This window comes from Oncorhynchus gorbuscha, unplaced genomic scaffold (genome assembly GCF_021184085.1).
Source record: "Oncorhynchus gorbuscha isolate QuinsamMale2020 ecotype Even-year unplaced genomic scaffold, OgorEven_v1.0 Un_scaffold_1219, whole genome shotgun sequence".
Lineage (NCBI taxonomy): Eukaryota > Metazoa > Chordata > Actinopteri > Salmoniformes > Salmonidae > Oncorhynchus > Oncorhynchus gorbuscha.
In genome coordinates, this window is record NW_025746061.1 from 125001 (window position 1) to 145426 (window position 20426).

At 43.8% G+C, this 20426-nt stretch overlaps 1 protein-coding gene across 1 annotated transcript in view; it reads right to left on the reverse strand.

The window, feature by feature from the left end:
- LOC124021806 (regulator of G-protein signaling 12-like) overlaps positions 1–20426 on the reverse strand; it is a gene marked incomplete at its 5' end in the record, with an annotated part of 127177 nt that overhangs the window by 84420 nt on the left and 22331 nt on the right. The window contains 1 exon segment of the mRNA XM_046336929.1: positions 10013–10123. Coding sequence (XP_046192885.1) covers positions 10013–10123 — 111 coding nt within the window.

Sequence of the window (20426 nt, forward strand, 5' to 3'; positions counted from 1 at the left end):
AGCCCATCTAAATGGGCCCGAGCCAACAGTTTATCTTCTGGCCCGTAGTTGTGCAGGCCTGGGTTTGTTGCTAAACAACCAGCCCATCTAAATGGGCCCGAGCCAACAGTTTATCTTCTGGCCCGTAGTTGTGCAGGCCTGGGTTTGTTGCTAAACAACCAGCCCATCTAAATGGGCCCGAGCCAACAGTTTATCTTCTGGCCCGTAGTTGTGCAGGCCTGGGTTTGTTGCTAAACAACCAGCCCATCTAAATGGGCCCGAGCCAACAGTTTATCTTCTGGCCCGTAGTTGTGCAGGCCTGGGTTTGTTGCTAAACAACCAGCCCATCTAAATGGGCCCGAGCCAACAGTTTATCTTCTGGCCCGTAGTTGTGCAGGCCTGGGTTTGTTGCTAAACAACCAGCCCATCTAAATGGGCCCGAGCCAACAGTTTATCTTCTGGCCTGTAGTTGTGCAGGCCTGGGTTTGTTCATCTAAACAACCAGCCCATCTAAATGGGCCCGAGCCAACAGTTTATCTTCTGGCCCGTAGTTGTGCAGGCCTGGGTTTGTTGCTAAACAACCAGCCCATCTAAATGGGCCCCAGCCAACAGTTTATCTTCTGGCCCGTAGTTCTACTGTATCTTATTCTAAACTATTCCAGCCCATCTAAATTCCCTATTCTACTGTTTATCTTCTATTCCTGTAGTTGTGTATCCTATTCTACTGTATCTTATTCTATCCTATTCTACTGTATCTTATTCTATCCTATTCTACTGTATCTTAGTCTATCTATTCTACTGTATTCTATTCTACTGTATCTTAGTCTATCCTATTCTACTGTATTCTATCCTATTCTACTGTATCTTATTCTATCCTATTCTACTGTATCTTAGTCTATTCTATCTAAGTATTCTGTATTCTACTATTCTACTGTATCTTATTCTATCCTATTCTACTGTATTCTATCCTATTCTACTGTATCTTATTCTATCCTATTCTACTGTATCTTATTCTATCCTATTCTACTGTATCTTATTCTATACTATTCTACTGTATCTTATTCTATCCTATTCTACTGTATTCTATCCTATTCTACTGTATCTTAGTCTATCCTATTCTACTCTGTATTCTATCCTATTCTACTGTATCTTAGTATATCTATTCCTATTCTACTGTATCTTATTCTATCCTATTCTACTGTATCTTATTCTATCCTATTCTACTGTATCTTATTCTATACTATTCTACTGTATCTTATTCTATCTATTCTACTGTATTCTTATTCTATCCTATTCTACTGTATCTTATTCTATCTATTCTACTGTATTCTATCCTATTCTACTGTATCTTATTCTATACTATTCTACTGTTCTACTGTATACTTATTCTATACTATTCTACTGTATCTTATTCTATACTATTCTATACTATTCTACTGTATCTTAGTCTATCCTATTCTACTGTATTCTATCCTATTCTACTGTATCTTATTCTATACTATTCTACTGTATCTTATTCTATACTATTCTATACTATTCTACTGTATCTTATTCTATACTATTCTATACTATTCTACTGTATCTTATTCTATACTATTCTATACTATTCTACTGTATCTTAGTCTATGTATTACTCATCTAAGTATATACTGTATTCTATACTATTCTACTGTATCTTATTCTACTGTATCTTATTCCTATTCTTCTATGTATATACTTATTCTATCCTATTCTACTGTATCTTATTCTTCTATCCTATTCTACTGTATCTTATTCTATCCTATTCTACTGTATCTTATTCTATCCTATTCTACTGTATCTTATTCTATCCTATTCTACTGTATCTTATTCTATACTATTCTACTGTATCTTAGTCTATGTATTACTCATCTAAGTATATACTGTATTCTATCCTATTCTACTGTATCTTATTCTATCCTATTCTACTGTATCTTATTCTATCCTATTCTACTGTATCTTATTCTATCCTATTCTACTGTATCTTATTCTATCCTATTCTACTGTATCTTATTCTATACTATTCTACTGTATCTTATTCTATCCTATTCTACTGTATCTTATTCTATACTATTCTACTGTATCTTAGTCTATCCTATTCTACTGTATCTTATTCTATCCTATTCTACTGTATCTTAGTCTATACTATTCTACTGTATCTTATTCTATCCTATTCTACTGTATCTTAGTCTATACTATTCTACTGTATCTTATTCTATCCTATTCTACTGTATCTTAGTCTATGTATTACTCATCTAAGTATATACTGTATTCTATCCTATTCTACTGTATCTTAGTCTATGTATATACTGTATTCTATCCTATTCTACTGTATTCTATCCTATTCTACTGTATCTTAGTCTATGTATATACTGTATTCTATCCTATTCTACTGTATTCTATCCTATTCTACTGTATCTATTCTATCTATACTATTCTATTACTACTGTATTCTATTCCTATTCTACTGTATTCTATCCTATTCTACTGTATTCTATCTATATATACTGTATTCTATCCTATTCTACTGTATTCTATCCTATTCTACTGTATTCTATCCTATTCTACTGTATTCTATTATTCTACTGTATCTTATTCTATCCTATTCTACTGTATTCTATCCTATTCTACTGTATTCTATCTTAGTCTATGTATATACTGTATTCTATCCTATTCTACTGTATTCTATCCTATTCTACTGTATTCTATCCTATTCTACTGTATTCTATCCTATTCTACTGTATTCTATCCTATTCTACTGTATTCTATCCTATTCTACTGTATTCTATCCTATTCTACTGTATTCTATCCTATTCTACTGTATTCTATCCTATTCTACTGTATTCTATCCTATTCTACTGTATCTTAGTCTATGCTGCTCTGACATCGCTCGTCCTCATATTTATATCGTCTTAATTCCATTCCTTTCCTTTAGATGTGTGTGTATCGGGTCGTTGTTGTGAAATTCTTAGCCATTACTTGTTAGATATGACTGTACTGTCGGAGTTAGAAGCACAAAGGGTCTGGCTACGCCCGGGATATAACATCTGGTAAACACGTGTTTGTGACCAATAACATTTGATTTGTATGAAAGTTAGTCTGTCTGAAACGTTTTTAATGTAATTTTCTGTGTAAGCTCAGCCAATAGGCTACACTGATGTACACACACACACACACACACACACACACACACACACACACACACACACACACACACACACACACACACACACACACACACACACACACACACACACACACACAGCACACACACATGCACACACACACAGACGCACACACACATGCACACACACACACACACACACACACCAGATGTGGACAACCAGATGTCTACGGTCTAAAGTCTGACTCTCGCCGGTGCAGGCGGGTCTAGAGGATCATATTGATCACAAGACAATAAGGCAGGTATATAAGACACCAGGCGGGTCTAGAGAATCATATTGATCATAAGACACCAGGCGGGTCTATAAGACACCAGGCGGGTCTAGAGAATCATATTGATCACAAGACAATAAGGCAGGTCTATAAGACACCAGGCGGGTCTAGAGAATCATATTGATCATAAGACACCAGGCGGATCTAGAGAATCATATTGATCACAAGACAATAAGGCAGGTCTATAAGACACCAGGCGGGTCTAGAGAATCATATTGATCATAAGACAATAAGGCAGGTCTACAGAATCATATTGATCACAAGACACCAGGCGGGTCTACAGAATCATATTGATCATAAGACACCAGGCGGGTCTATAAGACACCAGACGGGTCTACAGAATCATATTGATTATAAGACACCAGGCGGGTCTATAAGACACCAGGCGGGTCTATAAGACACCAGACGGGTCTAGAGAATCATATTGATCATAAGACACCAGGCGGGTCTATAAGACACCAGGCGGGTCTAGAGAATCATATTGATCATAAGACAATAAGGCAGGTCTACAGAATCATATTGATCACAAGACACCAGGCGGGTCTACAGAATCATATTGATCATAAGACACCAGGTGGGTCTATAAGACACCAGGCGGGTCTAGAGAATCATATTGATCATAAGACAATAAGGCAGGTCTACAGAATCATATTGATCACAAGACACCAGGCGGGTCTACAGAATCATATTGATCATAAGACACCAGGCGGGTCTATAAGACACCAGACGGGTCTAAAGAATCATATTGATTATAAGACACCAGGCGGGTCTATAAGACACCAGGCGGGTCTATAAGACACCAGACGGGTCTACAGAATCATATTGATTATAAGACACCAGGCGGGTCTATAAGACACCAGGCGGGTCTAGAGAATCATATTGATCATAAGACACCAGGCGGGTCTACAGAATCATATTGATCATAAGACACCAGGCGGGTCTACAGAATCATATTGATTATAAGACACCAGGCGGGTCTACAGAATCATATTGATTATAAGACACCAGGCGGGTCTATAAGACACCAGGCAGGTCTACAGAATCATATTGATGACAAGACACCAGGCGGGTCTACAGAATCATATTGATTATAAGACACCAGGCGGGTCTATAAGACACCAGGCAGGTCTACAGAATCATATTGATCACAAGACACCAGGCGGGTCTAGAGAATCATATTGATCATAAGACACCAGGCGGGTCTAGAGAATCATATTGATCATAAGACACCAGGCAGGTCCAGAGAATCATATTGATCACAAGACACCAGGCGGGTCTAGAGAATCATATTGATCATAAGACACCAGGCGGGTCTAGAGAATCATATTGATCATAAGACACAAGGCAGGTCTAGAGAATCATATTGATTATAAGACACCAAGCGGGTCTACAGAATCATATTGATTATAAGACACCAGGCGGGTCTACAGAATCATATTGATTATAAGACACCAGGCGGGTCTACAGAATCATATTGATTATAAGACACCAGGCGGGTCTACAGAATCATATTGATCATAAGACACCAGGCGGGTCTACAGAATCATATTGATCATAAGACACCAGGCAGGTCTAGAGAATCATATTGATCATAAGACACCAGGCAGGTCTAGAGAATCATATTGATCATAAGACACCAGCCGGGTCTACAGAATCATATTGATCATAAGACACCAGGCAGGTCTACAGAATCATATTGATTATAAGACAATAAGGCGGGTCTATAAGACACCAGGCGGGTCTAGAGAATCATATTGATCACAAGACGGGTCTAGAGAATCATATTGATCATAAGACACCAGGCAGGTCTACAGAATCATATTGATAAGACACCAGGCGGGTCTACAGAATCATATTGATCATAAGACACCAGGCGGGTCTACAGAATCATATTGATCATAAGACACCAGGCAGGTCTAGAGAATCATATTGATCATAAGACACCAGGCGGGTCTAGAGAATCATATTGATCATAAGACACCAGGCGGGTCTACAGAATCATATTGATCATAAGACACCAGGCAGGTCTACAGAATCATATTGATCATAAGACAAGCCTTGAGGTCCCCTTCTCACACAACGCTGGGTATATTAGCTGGTAAGTACTGTCTCTGTGACGAGATGAAACAAGAAGGCTGAGAGGAGGGTGTGTGTGTGTGTGTGTGTGTGTGTGTGTGTGTGTGTGTGTGTGTGTGTGTGTGTGTGTGTGTGTGTGTGTGTGTGTGTGTGTGTGTGTGTGTGTGTGTGTGTGTGTGTGTGTGTGTGTGTGTGTGTGTGTGTGTGTGTGTGTGTGTGATTGAGCCAGATAATTGAGAGTGTGTCTATGAGTGCATGACTGGGGTGATAATTGTGTGTGTGTGTGTGTGTGTGTGTGTGTGTGTGTGTGTGTGTGTGTGTGTGTGTGTGTGTGTGTGTGTGTGTGTGTGTGTGTGTGTGTGTGTGTGTGTGTGTGTGTGTGTGTGTGTGTGTGTGTGTGTGTTCTCTCTACGGAGAGGAATGTCAGCCTATTGCTCATCAGTGTTCATTAGAAATACCAGCCAGGGAACTCTATCCATCCATCCCCCTCCCTCCTCTCCCTCTCTTCTATTAGAGTAATCTCCCCTTCTCCTCCCCCTCATCCCTCTCGCTCTCACTTTACTTTTCCTTTCCCCCTCCTCTCCCTCTCCCAAATCTCCCCCTCATCTCCCTCTCCCCCTCCTCTCTCTCCCCTCTCCCCCTCCTCTCTCTCTCCCCTCTCCCCCACATCTCCCCCTCCTCTCCGTCTCCCCCCCCCCTCCTCTCCCCCTCCCCTCCCTCTCCTCTCCTCCCCCTCCTCTCCTCTCCCACATCTCCCCCTCCTCTCTCCTCCTTCCCCTCCCCCTCCCCCCCCTCCTCCCCCTCCTCCCCCTCCTCTCCCTCTCCTCCCCCTCCCTCTCCCCGTCCTCTCCCCCCCTCCTCCTCTCCCTCTCCTCTCCCCCCCCCCTCCTCCCCCTCCCCGTCCTCTCTCTCTCTCCTAAACAAGGCTGTCTCTGTTTGTGGACATCATGTAACAGGGGCCCAGCGACCGGAAGAAAATAAGGTAGAATAGAGAGAGAAGATAAAAAGAGGAAAGAGGAGAGTGAAGTCCCTGCAGCACGGCATGCTGGGTAATTCAGCATTCATACAAGGGTGTGTGTGTGTGTGTGTGTGTGTGTGTGTGTGTGTGTGTGTGTGTGTGTGTGTGTGTGTGTGTGTGTGTGTGTGTGTGTGTGTGTGTGTGTGTGTGTGTGTGTGTGTGTGTGTGTGTGTGTGTGTGTGTGTGTGTGTGTGTGTGTGTGTATACACTACATGACCAAAAGTATGTGGACACTTGCTCGTCTAATATCTCATTCCAAAATCATGGGCTTTAATATGGAGATGGGCCCCCCCCTTTGCTACGATAACAGCCTCCAGTCTTCTGGGAAGGCTTTAATATGGAGGACTCTATAACAGCCTCCACTCTTCTGGGAAGGCTTTAATATGGAGGACTCTATAACAGCCTCCACTCTTCTGGGAAGGCTTTAATATGGAGGACTCTATAACAGCCTCCACTCTTCTGGGAAGGCTTTAATATGGAGGACTCTATAACAGCCTCCAGTCTTCTGGGAAGGCTTTAATATGGAGGACTCTATAACAGCCTCCACTCTTCTGGGAAGGCTTTAATATGGAGGACTCTATAACAGCCTCCAGTATTCTGAGAAGGCTTTAATATGGAAGACTCTATAACAGCCTCCAGTCTCCAGTCTTCTGGGAAGGCTTTAATATGGAGGACTCTATAACAGCCTCCAGCCTCCAGTCTTCTGGGAAGGCTTTAATATGGAGGACTCTATAACAGCCTCCAGCCTCCAGTCTTCTGGGAAGGCTTTAATATGCAGGACTCTATAACAGCCTCCAGCGTCCAGTCTTCTGGCAAGACTTTAATATGGAGTTGGTCCCCCCCTTTGCTGAGATGACAGCCTCCAGCCTCCAATCTTCTGGGAAGGCTTTAATATGGAGTTGGTCCCCCCCCTTTGCTGAGATAACAGCCTCCAGTCTTCTGGGAAGGCTTTAATATGGAGTTGGTCCCCCCCTTTGCTGAGATAACAGCCTCCAGTCTTCTGGGAAGGCTTTAATATGGAGTTGGTCCCCCCCTTTGCTGAGATAACAGCCTCCAGTCTTCTGGGAAGGCTTTAATATGGAGTTGGTCCCCCCCTTTGCTGAGATAACAGCCTCCAGTCTTCTGGGAAGGCTTTAATATGGAGTTGGTCCCCCCCTTTGCTGAGATAACAGCCTCCAGTCTTCTGGGAAGGCTTTAATATGGAGGACTCTATAACAGCCTCCAGTCTTCTGGGAAGGCTTTAATATGGAGGACTCTATAACAGCCTCCAGTCTTCTGGGAAGGCTTTAATATGGAGTTGGTCCCCCCTTTGCTGAGATAACAGCCTCCAGTCTTCTGGGAAGGCTTTAATATGGAGTTGGACTCTATAACAGTCCCTCCCCTTTGGCCTCCAGAAGGCTTTAATATGGAGGACTCTGAGATAACAGCCTCCAGTCTTCTGGGAAGGCTTTAATATGGAGTTGGTCCCCCCTTTGCTGAGATAACAGCCTCCACTCTTCTGGGAAGGCTTTAATATGGAGGACTCTGATAACAGCCTCCAGTCTTCTGGGAAGGCTTTAATATGGAGGATAACAGCCTCCAGTCTTCTGGGAAGGCTTTAATATGGAGTTGGTCCCCCCTTTGCTGAGATAACAGCCTCCAGTCTTCTGGGAAGGCTTTAATATGGAGGACTCTATAACAGCCTCCACTCTTCCTAACAGCCTCTCTTCTGGGAAGGCTTTAATATGGAGGATAACAGCCTCCACTCTTCTGGGAAGGCTTTAATATGGAGTTGGACTTTCTGATAACAGCCTCCAGTCTTCTGGGAAGGCTTTAATATGGAGGACTCTATAACAGCCAGTCCAGTCTTCTGGGAAGGCTTTAATATGGAGGACTCTATAACAGCCTCCAGTCTTCTGGGAAGGCTTTAATATGGAGTTGGTCCCCCCCTTTGCTGAGATAACAGCCTCCAGTCTTCTGGGAAGGCTTTAATATGGAGGACTCTATAACAGCCTCCAGTCTTTTATTGTTTTTATGTGTCCTTTATTAAACTAGACAAGTCAGTTAAGAACAAATTCTTATTCACAATGACGGCCTACACCGGCCAAACCCGGACGACGCTGGGACAATTGTGCGCCAGCCCTGTGGGACTCCCAATCACGGCCGGTTGCGATACAGCCTGGAATTGTCCCGGAGTGTCTGTAGTAGTGACTGAGATGCAGTTCCTTTAGACCGCTGCGCCACTCGGGAGCCCACTCTTCTGGGGAGGCTTTCCACGAGATGTTGGAACATTGTTGGGCGATTCGGCCTCCTGGCTCGCAATCGGCTTTCCAATTCCTCCCAAAGGTGTTTGATGGGGTTGAGGTCAGGGCTCTGTGCAGGCCAGTCAAGTTCTTCCACACTGATCTCGACAAACCATTTCTGTACGGACATTGCTTTGTCATGTTGAAACAGGAAATGGCCTTCGCCAAACTGTTGCCACACAGTTGGAAGCACAGAATCATCTAGAATGTCATTGTTATGCTGTAGAGTTAAGATTTCCCTTCACTGGAACTAAGGGGCCGAACTATGAAAAAGAGACCGAGACCACTGTTCCTCCTCCACCAAACTTTACAGTTGGCACTACGCATTCGAGCAGGAAGCGTTATCCTGGCATCCGCTAAACCCAGATTTGTCCATTTTAGGTAGAAGTGTTTTAGGGGTGGTGAGGGTGAGTTTAGGTAGAAGTGTTTTAGGGGTGGTGAGGGTGAGTTTAGGTAGAAGTGTTTTAGGGGTGGTGAGGGTGAGTTTAGGTAGAAGTGTTTTAGGGGTGGTGAGGGTGAGTTTAGGTAGAAGTGTTTTAGGGGTGGTGAGGGTGAGTTTAGGTAGAAGTGTTTTAGGGGTGGTGAGGGTGAGTTTAGGTAGAAGTGTTTTAGGGGTGGTGAGGGTGAGTTTAGGTAGAAGTGTTTTAGGGGTGGTGAGGGTGAGTTTAGGTAGAAGTGTTTTAGGGGTGGTGAGGGTGAGTTTAGGTAGAAGTGTTTTAGGGGTGGTGAGGGTGAGTTTAGGTAGAAGTGTTTTAGGGGTGGTGAGGGTGAGTTTAGGTAGAAGTGTTTTAGGGGTGGTGAGGGTGAGTTTAGGTAGAAGTGTTTTAGGGGTGGTGAGGGTGAGCTTAGGTAGAAGTGTTTTAGGGGTGGTGAGGGTGAGTTTAGGTAGAAGTGTTTTAGGGGTGGTGAGGGTCAGTTTAGGTAGAAGTGTTTTGTCTTAGGATTTAAGGGCATATGGGTGTGTATGTATGTATGCCTGCACCTGTGTGTGTGTGTGTGTGTGTATATATGTGTGTGTGTGTATGTATGCCTGCACCTGTGTGTGTGTGTGTGTGTGTGTGTGTGTGTGTGTGTGTGTGTGTGTGTGTGTGTGTGTGTGTGTGTGTGTGTGTGTGTGTGTGTGTGTGTGTGTGTGTGTGTGTGTGTGTGTGTGTGTGTGTGTGTGTGTGTGTGTGTGTCCTACCTCCAGGTCATCCAGCGAGCGTGCCAGGCTAATGCGGCCGAAGGATCGCCTTCCCGAGGAGCGCTGAGGTAGAGGAGGGAAGCCCTTCGTCAGACCTCTAAACCGACCAGCCTAGAGAGAAACACACACAGGTTAACTCTCCACACTTCAATACACGGTCCTCTGTAGTTCAGTTAGTAGAACATGGTCCTCTGTAGTTCAGTTAGTAGAACATGGTCCTCTGTAGTTCAGGTAGTAGAACATGGTCCTCTGTAGTTCAGTTAGTAGAACATGGTCCTCTGTAGTTCAGGTAGTAGAACATGGTCCTCTGTAGTTCAGTTAGTAGAACATGGTCCTCTGTAGTTCAGTTAGTAGAACATGGTCCTCTGTAGTTCAGGTAGTAGAACATGGTCCTCTGTAGTTCAGTTAGTAGAACATGGTCCTCTGTAGTTCAGTTAGTAGAACATGGTCCTCTGTAGTTAGTAGAACATGGTCCTCTGTAATTAGTAGAACATGGTCCTCTGTAGTTAGTAGAACATGGTCCTCTGTAGTTAGTAGAACATGGTCCTCTGTAGTTAGTAGAACATGGTCCTCTGTAGTTAGTAGAACATGGTCCTCTGTAGTTAGTAGAACATGGTCCTCTGTAGAACATGGTCCTCTGTAGTTCAGTAGAACATGGTCCTCTGTAGTTCAGTTAGTAGAACATGGTCCTCTGTAGTTCAGTTAGTAGAACATGGTCCTCTGTAGTTCAGTTAGTAGAACATGGTTCTCTGTAGTTCAGTGAGTAGAACATGGTCCTCTGTAGTTAGTAGAACATGGTCCTCTGTAGTTCAGTTAGTAGAACATGGTCCTCTGTAATTAGTAGAACATGGTCCTCTGTAATTAGTAGAACATGGTCCTCTGTAGTTAGTAGAACATGGTCCTCTGTAGTTAGTAGAACATGGTCCTCTGTAGTTAGTAGAACATGGTCCTCTGTAGTTAGTAGAACATGGTCCTCTGTAGTTCAGTTAGTAGAACATGGTCCTCTGTAGTTAGTAGAACATGGTCCCTCTGTAGTTCAGTTAGTAGAACATGGTCCTCTGTAATTAGTAGAACATGGTCCTCTGTAGTTAGTAGAACATGGTCCTCTGTAGTTAGTAGAACATAGTCCTCTGTAGTTAGTAGAACATGGTCCTCTGTAGTTAGTAGAACATGGTCCTCTGTAGTTAGTAGAACATGGTCCTCTGTAGTTAGTAGAACATGGTCCTCTGTAATTAGTAGAACATAGTCCTCTGTAGTTAGTAGAACATGGTCCTCTGTAGTTAGTAGAACATGGTCCTCTGTAGTTAGTAGAACATGGTCCTCTGTAGTTAGTAGAACATGGTCCTCTGTAGTTAGTAGAACATGGTCCTCTGTAGTTAGTAGAACATGGTCCTCTGTAGTTAGTAGAACACGGTCCTCTGGAGTTAGTAGAACACGGTTCTCTGTAGTTAGTAGAACATGGTCCTCTGTAGTTAGTAGAACATGGTCCTCTGTAGTTAGTAGAACATGGTCCTCTGTAGTTAGTAGAACATGGTCCTCTGTAGTTCAGTTAGTAGAACATGGTCCTCTGTAGTTAGTAGAACATGATCCTCTGTAGTTCAGTTAGTAGAACATGGTTCTCTGTAGTTCAGTTAGTAGAACATGGTCCTCTGTAGTTCAGTTAGTAGAACATGGTCCTCTGTAGTTCAGTTAGTAGAACATGGTTCTCTGTAGTTCAGTTAGTAGAACATGGTCCTCTGCAGTTCAGTTAGTAGAACATGGTCCTCTGTAGTTAGTAGAACATGGTCCTCTGTAGTTAGTAGAACATGGTCCTCTGTAGTTCAGTTAGTAGAACATGGTTCTCTGTAGTTAGTAGAACATGGTTCTCTGTAGTTCAGTTAGTAGAACATGGTCCTCTGTAGTTCAGTCAGTAGAACATGGTCCTCTGTAGTTCAGTTAGTAGAACATGGTTCTCTGTAGTTAGTAGAACATGGTCCTCTGTAGTTCAGTTAGTAGAACATGATCCTCTGTAGTTCAGTCAGTAGAACATGGTCCTCTGTAGTTCAGTTAGTAGAACATGGTTCTCTGTAGTTAGTAGAACATGGTCCTCTGTAGTTCAGTTATTAGAACATGGTCCTCTGTAGTTCAGTTAGTAGAACATGGTCCTCTGTAGTTCAGTTAGTAGAACATGGTCCTCTGTAGTTCAGTTAGTAGAACATGGTTCTCTGTAGTTAGTAGAACATGGTCCTCTGTAGTTTAGTTAATAGAACATGGTCCTCTGTAGTTCAGTTAGTAGAACATGGTCCTCTGTAGTTCAGTTAGTAGAACATGGTCCTCTGTAGTTAGTAGAACATGGTCCTCTGTAGTTCAGTTATTAGAACATGGTCCTCTGTAGTTAGTAGAACATGGTCCTCTGTAGTTCAGTTAGTAGAACATGGTCCTCTGTAGTTCAGTTGGTAGAACATGGTCCTCTGTAGTTAGTAGAACATGGTCCTCTGTAGTTCAGTTAGTAGAACATGGTCCTCTGTAGTTCAATTAGTAGAACATGGTCCTCTGTAGTTCAGTTAGTAGAACATGGTCCTCTGTAGTTCAGTTAGTAGAACATGGTCCTCTGTAATTAGTAGAACATGGTCCTCTGTAGTTAGTAGAACATGGTCCTCTGTAGTTAGTAGAACATAGTCCTCTGTAGTTAGTAGAACATGGTCCTCTGTAGTTAGTAGAACACGGTCCTCTGTAGTTAGTAGAACATGGTCCTTGGAACCCAGGACAGAGGGCTCCATTTCCGCTGGGGTCAACCATACCAGAAACGTATGCTGATGCTATGCATTATGATGCATGATTATTCTAAGTCGCTTTGAATAAAAACGTCTGTTAAATGGCATTTATTATTATAATAATACACACATTAATACACACAATAATACACACACAATAATACACACAATAATACACACAATAATACACACACAATAATACACACAATAATACACACAATAATACACACATTAATACACACATTAATACACACACACATTAATACACACACCTAAAATACACACACACATTAATACACACACACCATAATACACACACACAATAATATACACAATAATACACACATTAATACACACATTAATACACACAATAATACACACAATAATACACACAATAATACACACAATAATACACACACACAATAATACACACAATAATACACACACACAATAATACACACATTAATACACACAATAATACACACACACATTAATACACACACACAATAATACACACAATAATACACACATTAATACACACACACAATAATACACACATTAATACACACACACATTAATACACACACAATAATACACACAAAATAATACACACATTAATACACACATTAATACACACACACATTAATACACACATTAATACACACACACATTAATACACACACCTAAAATACACACACACATTAATACACACACACCATAATACACACACACAATAATATACACACACAATAATACACACACACCTTAATACACACACCTAAAACACACACATTAATACACACACCAAAAATACACACCCACAATAATACACACAACTAAAATACACACCCACAATAATACACACACCAAAAATACACACCCACAATAATACACACAACTAAAATACACACCCACAATAATACACACACCTTTATACATAAACACACACAGACAGTCATACACACATACAGTCAAACACACAGACACAGTGGAGGCACATGACAGCGGTTTGACTGGAGGAGAGAGCAGGGTCACGCGAATGAGAGCTGTGTGGACGTCATTCTCACACACACTTCTGGACCACGACATGTAAAAATAACCCTCCCTGAGACACACACACACGCACACGCGCACACGCACACGCACAGACACACAGACACACAGACACACAGACACACAGACACACACACACAGACACACACACACACACACACACACACACACACACACACACACACACACACACACACACACACACACACACACACACACACACACACACACACACACACACACACTGATTGGTCTAGAGTCAGGCTGAGATGCTGGCTGAGTCAGGCCGAGATGCTGATTGGTCTAGTCAGGCTGAGATGCTGGCTGAGATGCTGATTGGTCTAGAGTCAGGGTGAGATGCTGGCTGAGTCAGGCTGAGATGCTGATTGGTCTAGAGTCAGGCTGAGTTGCTGATTGGTCTAGAGTCAGGCTGAGATGCTGGCTGAGTCAGGCTGAGATGCTGATTGGTCTAGAGACAGGCTGAGTTGCTGATTGGTCTAGAGTCAGACTGAGATGCTGAATGAGTCAGGCTGAGATGCTGATTGGTCTAGAGTCAGGATGAGATGCTGATTGGTCTAGAGTCAGGCTGAGATGCTGATTGGTCTAGAGTCAGGCTGACATGTGAGTAGTACGTGATCTCTCACAAACACAAAATATATTTGAGATTCTTCAAAGTAGCCACCATTTGCCTTGATGACAGCTTTGCACACTCTTGGCATTCTCTCAACCAGCTTCACCCGGAATGCTTTTCCAACAGTCTTGAAGGAGTTCCCACATATGCTGAGCACTTGTTGGCTGCTTTTCCTTCACTCTGCGGTCCAGCTCATCCCAATTGGGTGGAGGTTGGGTGATTGTGGAGGCCAGGTCATCTGATGCTGGACTGCTGCACTCCATCACTCTCCTTCTTGGTCAAATAGCCCTTAGACCGCCTGGAGGTGTGTTGGGTCATTGTCCGGTTGAAAAACAAATGATTGTCCCACTAAGCGCAAACCACCGACAGTGTCACCAGCAAAGCACCATCACACCTCCTCCTCCTCCATGCTTCACGGTGGGAACCACACATGCAGAGATCATCCGTTCATCTAGTCTGCATCTCACAGAGACATCACACCACCTCCTCCTCCATGCTTCACGGTGGGAACCACACATGCAGAGATCATCCGTTCACCTACTCTACGTCTCACAGAGACACACCGGTTGGAAACAAAAATCTAAAATTAGGACTCATCAGACCAAAGGACAGATTTCCACCAGTCTAATGTCCATTGCTCGTGTTTCTTGGCCCAAGCAAGTCTCTTCTTATTATTGGTGTCCTTTAGTAGTGGTTTCTTTGCAGCAATTCGACCATGAAGTCCTGATTCACACAGTCTCCTCTGAACAGTTGATGTTGAGATGTGTCTGTTACTTGAACTCTGTGAAGCATTTATTTGGGCTGCAATTTCTGGGGCTGGTAAGTCTAACTTAGCAGCAGAAGTAACTCTGGGTCTTCCTTTCCTGTGGCGGTCCTCATGAGAGCCAGTTTCATCACAGCACTTGAAGAAAGTTCTTGAAATGTTCCGTATTGACAGACCTTCATGTCTTAAAGTAATGATGGACTGTTGTTTCTCTTTGCTTATTTGAGCTGTTCTTGCCATAATATGGACTTGGTCTTTTACCAAATAAGGGCTGTCTTCTGTATAACATCCCTACCTTGTCACAGCACAACTGATTGGCTCAAACACATTAAGGAAATACATTCCACAAATGAACTTTTAACAAGGCACACCTGTTAATTGAAATGCATTCCAGGTGACTACCTCACGAAGCTGGTTGAGAGAATGTCAAGAGTGTGCAAAGCTGTCATCAAGACAAAGGGTGGCTACTTTGAAGAATCTCAAGTATAAAATACATTTTGATTTGTTTAACATTTTTTGTGGTTACTACATGATTCCATATGTGTTATTTCATAGTTCTGATGTCTTCACTGTTATTCTACAATGTAGAACATAGTCAAAATAAAGAAAAACCCTGGAATGAGTAGGTAGGTGTGAACAAACTTTTGACTGGTACTGTAAGTCGCTCTGGATAAGAGCGTCTGCTAAATGTCTTAAATGTAAATGTATATTTTTAAATATATATATATAATATATAATATATATTGTACTATCAATTGGTTAGAGAGAGCCTGAAATATCCATTCATTTGTCCACAGTATACATGAATCACACAAAATGGGTTCCTTTTTCAGTCACGCTCGCTTGAGTCAAACAAAAACACCTTTGTGATTGGTGGACAACAGAGCTTCCCACAATGCAGGCGGTGACTGGCAGGATAAAGGCGGAGAAGAGCAACTGCAGAAACTTCATGATGTTTCAGCAGCTACTCTTCCTGGGGTTTATTATGGATCCCCATTAGTTCCTGTACCAAGGCAGCAGCTACTCTTCCTGGGGTTTATTATGGATCCCCATTAGTTCCTGCACCAAGGCAGCAGCTACTCTTCCTGGGGTTTATTATGGATCCCCATTAGTTCCTACCAAGGTAGCAGCTACTCTTCCTGGGGTTTATTATGGATCCCCATTAGTTCCTGCCAAGGCAGCAGATACTCTTCCTGGGGTTTATTATGGATCCCCATTAGTTACTGCACCAAGGCAGCAGCTACTCTTCCTGGGGTTTATTATGGATCCCCATTAGTTCCTGTACCAAGGCAGCAGCTACTCTTCCTGGGGTTTATTATGGATCCCCATTAGTTCCTGTACCAAGGCAGCAGCTACTCTTCCTGGGGTTTATTATGGATCCCCATTAGTTCCTGCACCAAGGCAGCAGCTACTCTTCCTGGGGTTTATTATGGATCCCCATTAGTTACTGTTGCTAAGGCAGCAGCTACTCTTCCTGGGGTTTATTATGGATCCGCATTAGTTACTGTTGCTAAGGCAGCAGACACTCTTCCTGGGGTTTATTATGGATCCCCATTAGTTACTGTTGCTAAGGCAGCAGCAACTCTTCCTGGGGTTTATTATGGATCCCCATTAGTTCTTGCACCAAGGCAGCAGCTACTCTTCCTGGGGTTTATTATGGATCCCCATTAGTTACTGTTGCTAAGGCAGCAGCTACTCTTCCTGGGGTTTATTATGGATCCCCATTAGTTCCTGTACCAAGGCAGCAGCTACTCTTCCTGGGGTTTATTATGGATCCCCATTAGTTCCTGCCAAGGCAGCAGATACTCTTCCTGGGGTTTATTATGGATCCCCATTAGTTACTGTTGCTAAGGCAGCAGCTACTCTTCCTGGTGTTTATTATGGATCCCCATTAGTTCCTGTACCAAGGCAGCAGCTACTCTTCCTGGGGTTTATTATGGATCCCCATTAGTTCCTGCACCAAGGCAGCAGCTACTCTTCCTGGGGTTTATTATGGATCCCCATTAGTTCCTGCACCAAGGCAGCAGATACTCTTCCTGGGGTTTATTATGGATCCCCATTAGTTCCTGTACCAAGGCAGCAGCTACTCTTCCTGGGGTTTATTATGGATCCCCATTAGTTCCTGCCAAGGCAGCAGCTACTCTTCCTGGGGTTTATTATGGATCCCCATTAGTTCCTGCACCAAGGCAGCAGATACTCTTCCTGGGGTTTATTATGGATCCCCAGTTCCTGCACCAAGGCAGCAGCTACTCTTCCCTGATCCCCATTAGTTCCTGCACCAAGGCAGCAGCTACTCTTCCTGGGGTTTATTATGGATCCCCATTAGTTCCTGCACCAAGGCAGCAGCTACTCTTCCTGGGGTTTATTATGGATCCCCATTAGTTCCTGCACCAAGGCAGCAGCTACTCTTCCTGGGGTTTATTATGGATCCCCATTAGTTCCTGCACCAAGGCAGCAGATACTCTTCCTGGGGTTTATTATGGATCCCCATTAGTTCCTGCACCAAGGCAGCAGATACTCTTCCTGGGGTTTATTATGGATCCCCATTAGTTCCTGCCAAGGCAGCAGCAACTCTTCCTGGGGTTTATTATGGATCCCCATTAGTTCCTGCACCAAGGCAGCAGCAACTCTTCCTGGGGTTTATTATGGATCCCCATTAGTTCCTGCCAAGGCAGCAGATACTCTTCCTGCAGCAGATACTCTTCCTGGGGTTTATTATGGATCCCCATTAGTTCCTGCCAAGGCAGCAGCTACTCTTCCTGGGGTTTATTATGGATCCCCATTAGTTCCTGTACCAAGGCAGCAGCTACTCTTCCTGGGGTTTATTATGGATCCCCATTAGTTCCTGCACCAAGGCAGCAGATACTCTTCCTGGGGTTTATTATGGATCCCCATTAGTTCCTGCACCAAGGCAGCAGATACTCTTCCTGGGGTTTATTATGGATCCCCATTAGTTCCTGCACCAAGGCAGCAGCAACTCTTCCTGGGGTTTATTATGGATCCCCATTAGTTCCTGCACCAAGTCAGCAGCAACTCTTCCTGGGGTTTATTATGGATCCCCATTAGTTCCTGCCAAGGCAGCAGCTACTCTTCCTGGTGTTTATTATGGATCCCCATTAGTTCCTGCACCAAGGCAGCAGATACTCTTCCTGGGGTTTATTATGGATCCCCATTAGTTCCTGCCAAGGCAGCAGCTACTCTTCCTGGGGTTTATTATGGATCCCCATTAGTTCCTGCACCAAGGCAGCAGATACTCTTCCTGGGGTTTATTATGGATCCCCATTAGTTCCTGTACCAAGGCAGCAGCTACTCTTCCTGGGGTTTATTATGGATCCCCATTAGTTCCTGCCAAGGCAGCAGCTACTCTTCCTGGGGTTTATTATGGATCCCCATTAGTTCCTGCACCAAGGCAGCAGATACTCTTCCTGGGGTTTATTATGGATCCCCATTAGTTCCTGCACCAAGGCAGCAGCTACTCTTCCTGGGGTTTATTATGGATCCCCATTAGTTCCTGCACCAAGGCAGCAGATACTCTTCCTGGGGTTTATTATGGATCCCCATTAGTTCCTGCACCAAGGCAGCAGCTACTCTTCCTGGGGTTTATTATGGATCCCCATTAGTTCCTGTCAAGGCAGCAGCTACTCTTCCTGGGGTTTATTATGGATCCCCATTAGTTCCTGCACCAAGGCAGCAGATACTCTTCCTGGGGTTTATTATGGATCCCCATGCCAAGGCAGCAGCAACTCTTCCTGGATCCCCATTAGTTCCTGCCAAGGCAGCAGCAACTCTTCCTGGGGTTTATTATGGATCCCCATTAGTTCCTGCACCAAGGCAGCAGCAACTCTTCCTGGGGTTTATTATGGATCCCCATTAGTTCCTGCCAAGGCAGCAGATACTCTTCCTGGGGTTTATTATGGATCCCCATTAGTTCCTGCCAAGGCAGCAGCTACTCTTCCTGGGGTTTATTATGGATCCCCATTAGTTCCTGTACCAAGGCAGCAGCTACTCTTCCTGGGGTTTATTATGGATCCCCATTAGTTCCTGCACCAAGGCAGCAGATACTCTTCCTGGGGTTTATTATGGATCCCCATTAGTTCCTGCACCAAGGCAGCAGCTACTCTTCCTGGGGTTTATTATGGATCCCCATTAGTTCCTGCCAAGGCAGCAGCTACTCTTCCTGGGGTTTATTATGGATCCCCATTAGTTCCTGCACCAAGGCAGCAGCTACTCTTCCTGGGGTTTATTATGGATCCCCATTAGTTCCTGCCAAGACAGCAGCTACTCTTCCTGGGGTTCATTATGGATCCCCATTAGTTCCTGCACCAATGCAGCTGATACTCTTCCCTGGGATCCTTGGTGCAGGAAGATGTATCTCCCCCCCCCTCCCTCCTCTCATCTCCAAGATTCCTCTCTCTCTCTGAACAGGGCGGGTTCCTTCCTGTTTACTGGACAACACAGAGCTGATAGGAGCTGATAGGAGACAGAGAGAGAGAGAGAACGTAACCTTCAGTAGGTCATCCACACAGTCAGCTGTCCCCTGTGACCAGGAGCACATTTCACCAGGAGCCCAGAGGCACATCGCAGCCTTTCATTTCAAAAGAAGCAAAGCAGAAGTGTTGGGTGTTATATCATATCCACCACATGGGTTAAAGGTCAATATCAACGTCTGTATTAAATACAACAGACTGATATTCGTTGTTGTTCTGTCGTCTCTGAACAACTAGTTGTTGAGACATGATCATTTCTGACATAACATCAGCTGCAATATCTGTCTGAACTGTCTGTCTAACCCTTTCTTCCTGTAGTAGGAGTCTGTCTGTCTGTCTGCAGCACTGTCTCTGTAGGAGTCTGTCTGTCTGAACTAGCAGAGCAGCAGCTAACTCTGTAGTAACTCTGTCTGTCTAGCAGAGCAGTCTGTCTGTAGTAGGAGTCTGTCTGTCTGAACTAGCAGAGCAGCACTATCTAACTCTGTAGTAGGAGTCTGTCTGTCTGAACTAGCAGAGCAGCACTATCTAACTCTGTAGTAGGAGTCTGTCTGTCTGAACTAGCAGAGCAGCACTATCTAACTCTGTAGTAGGAGTCTGTCTGTCTGAACTAGCAGAGCAGCACTATCTAACTCTGTAGTAGGAGTCTGTCTGTGAACTGAACTAGGAGCTGTCTGTCTGAACAGCACTATCTAACTCTGTAGTAGGAGTCTGTCTGTCTGAACTAGCA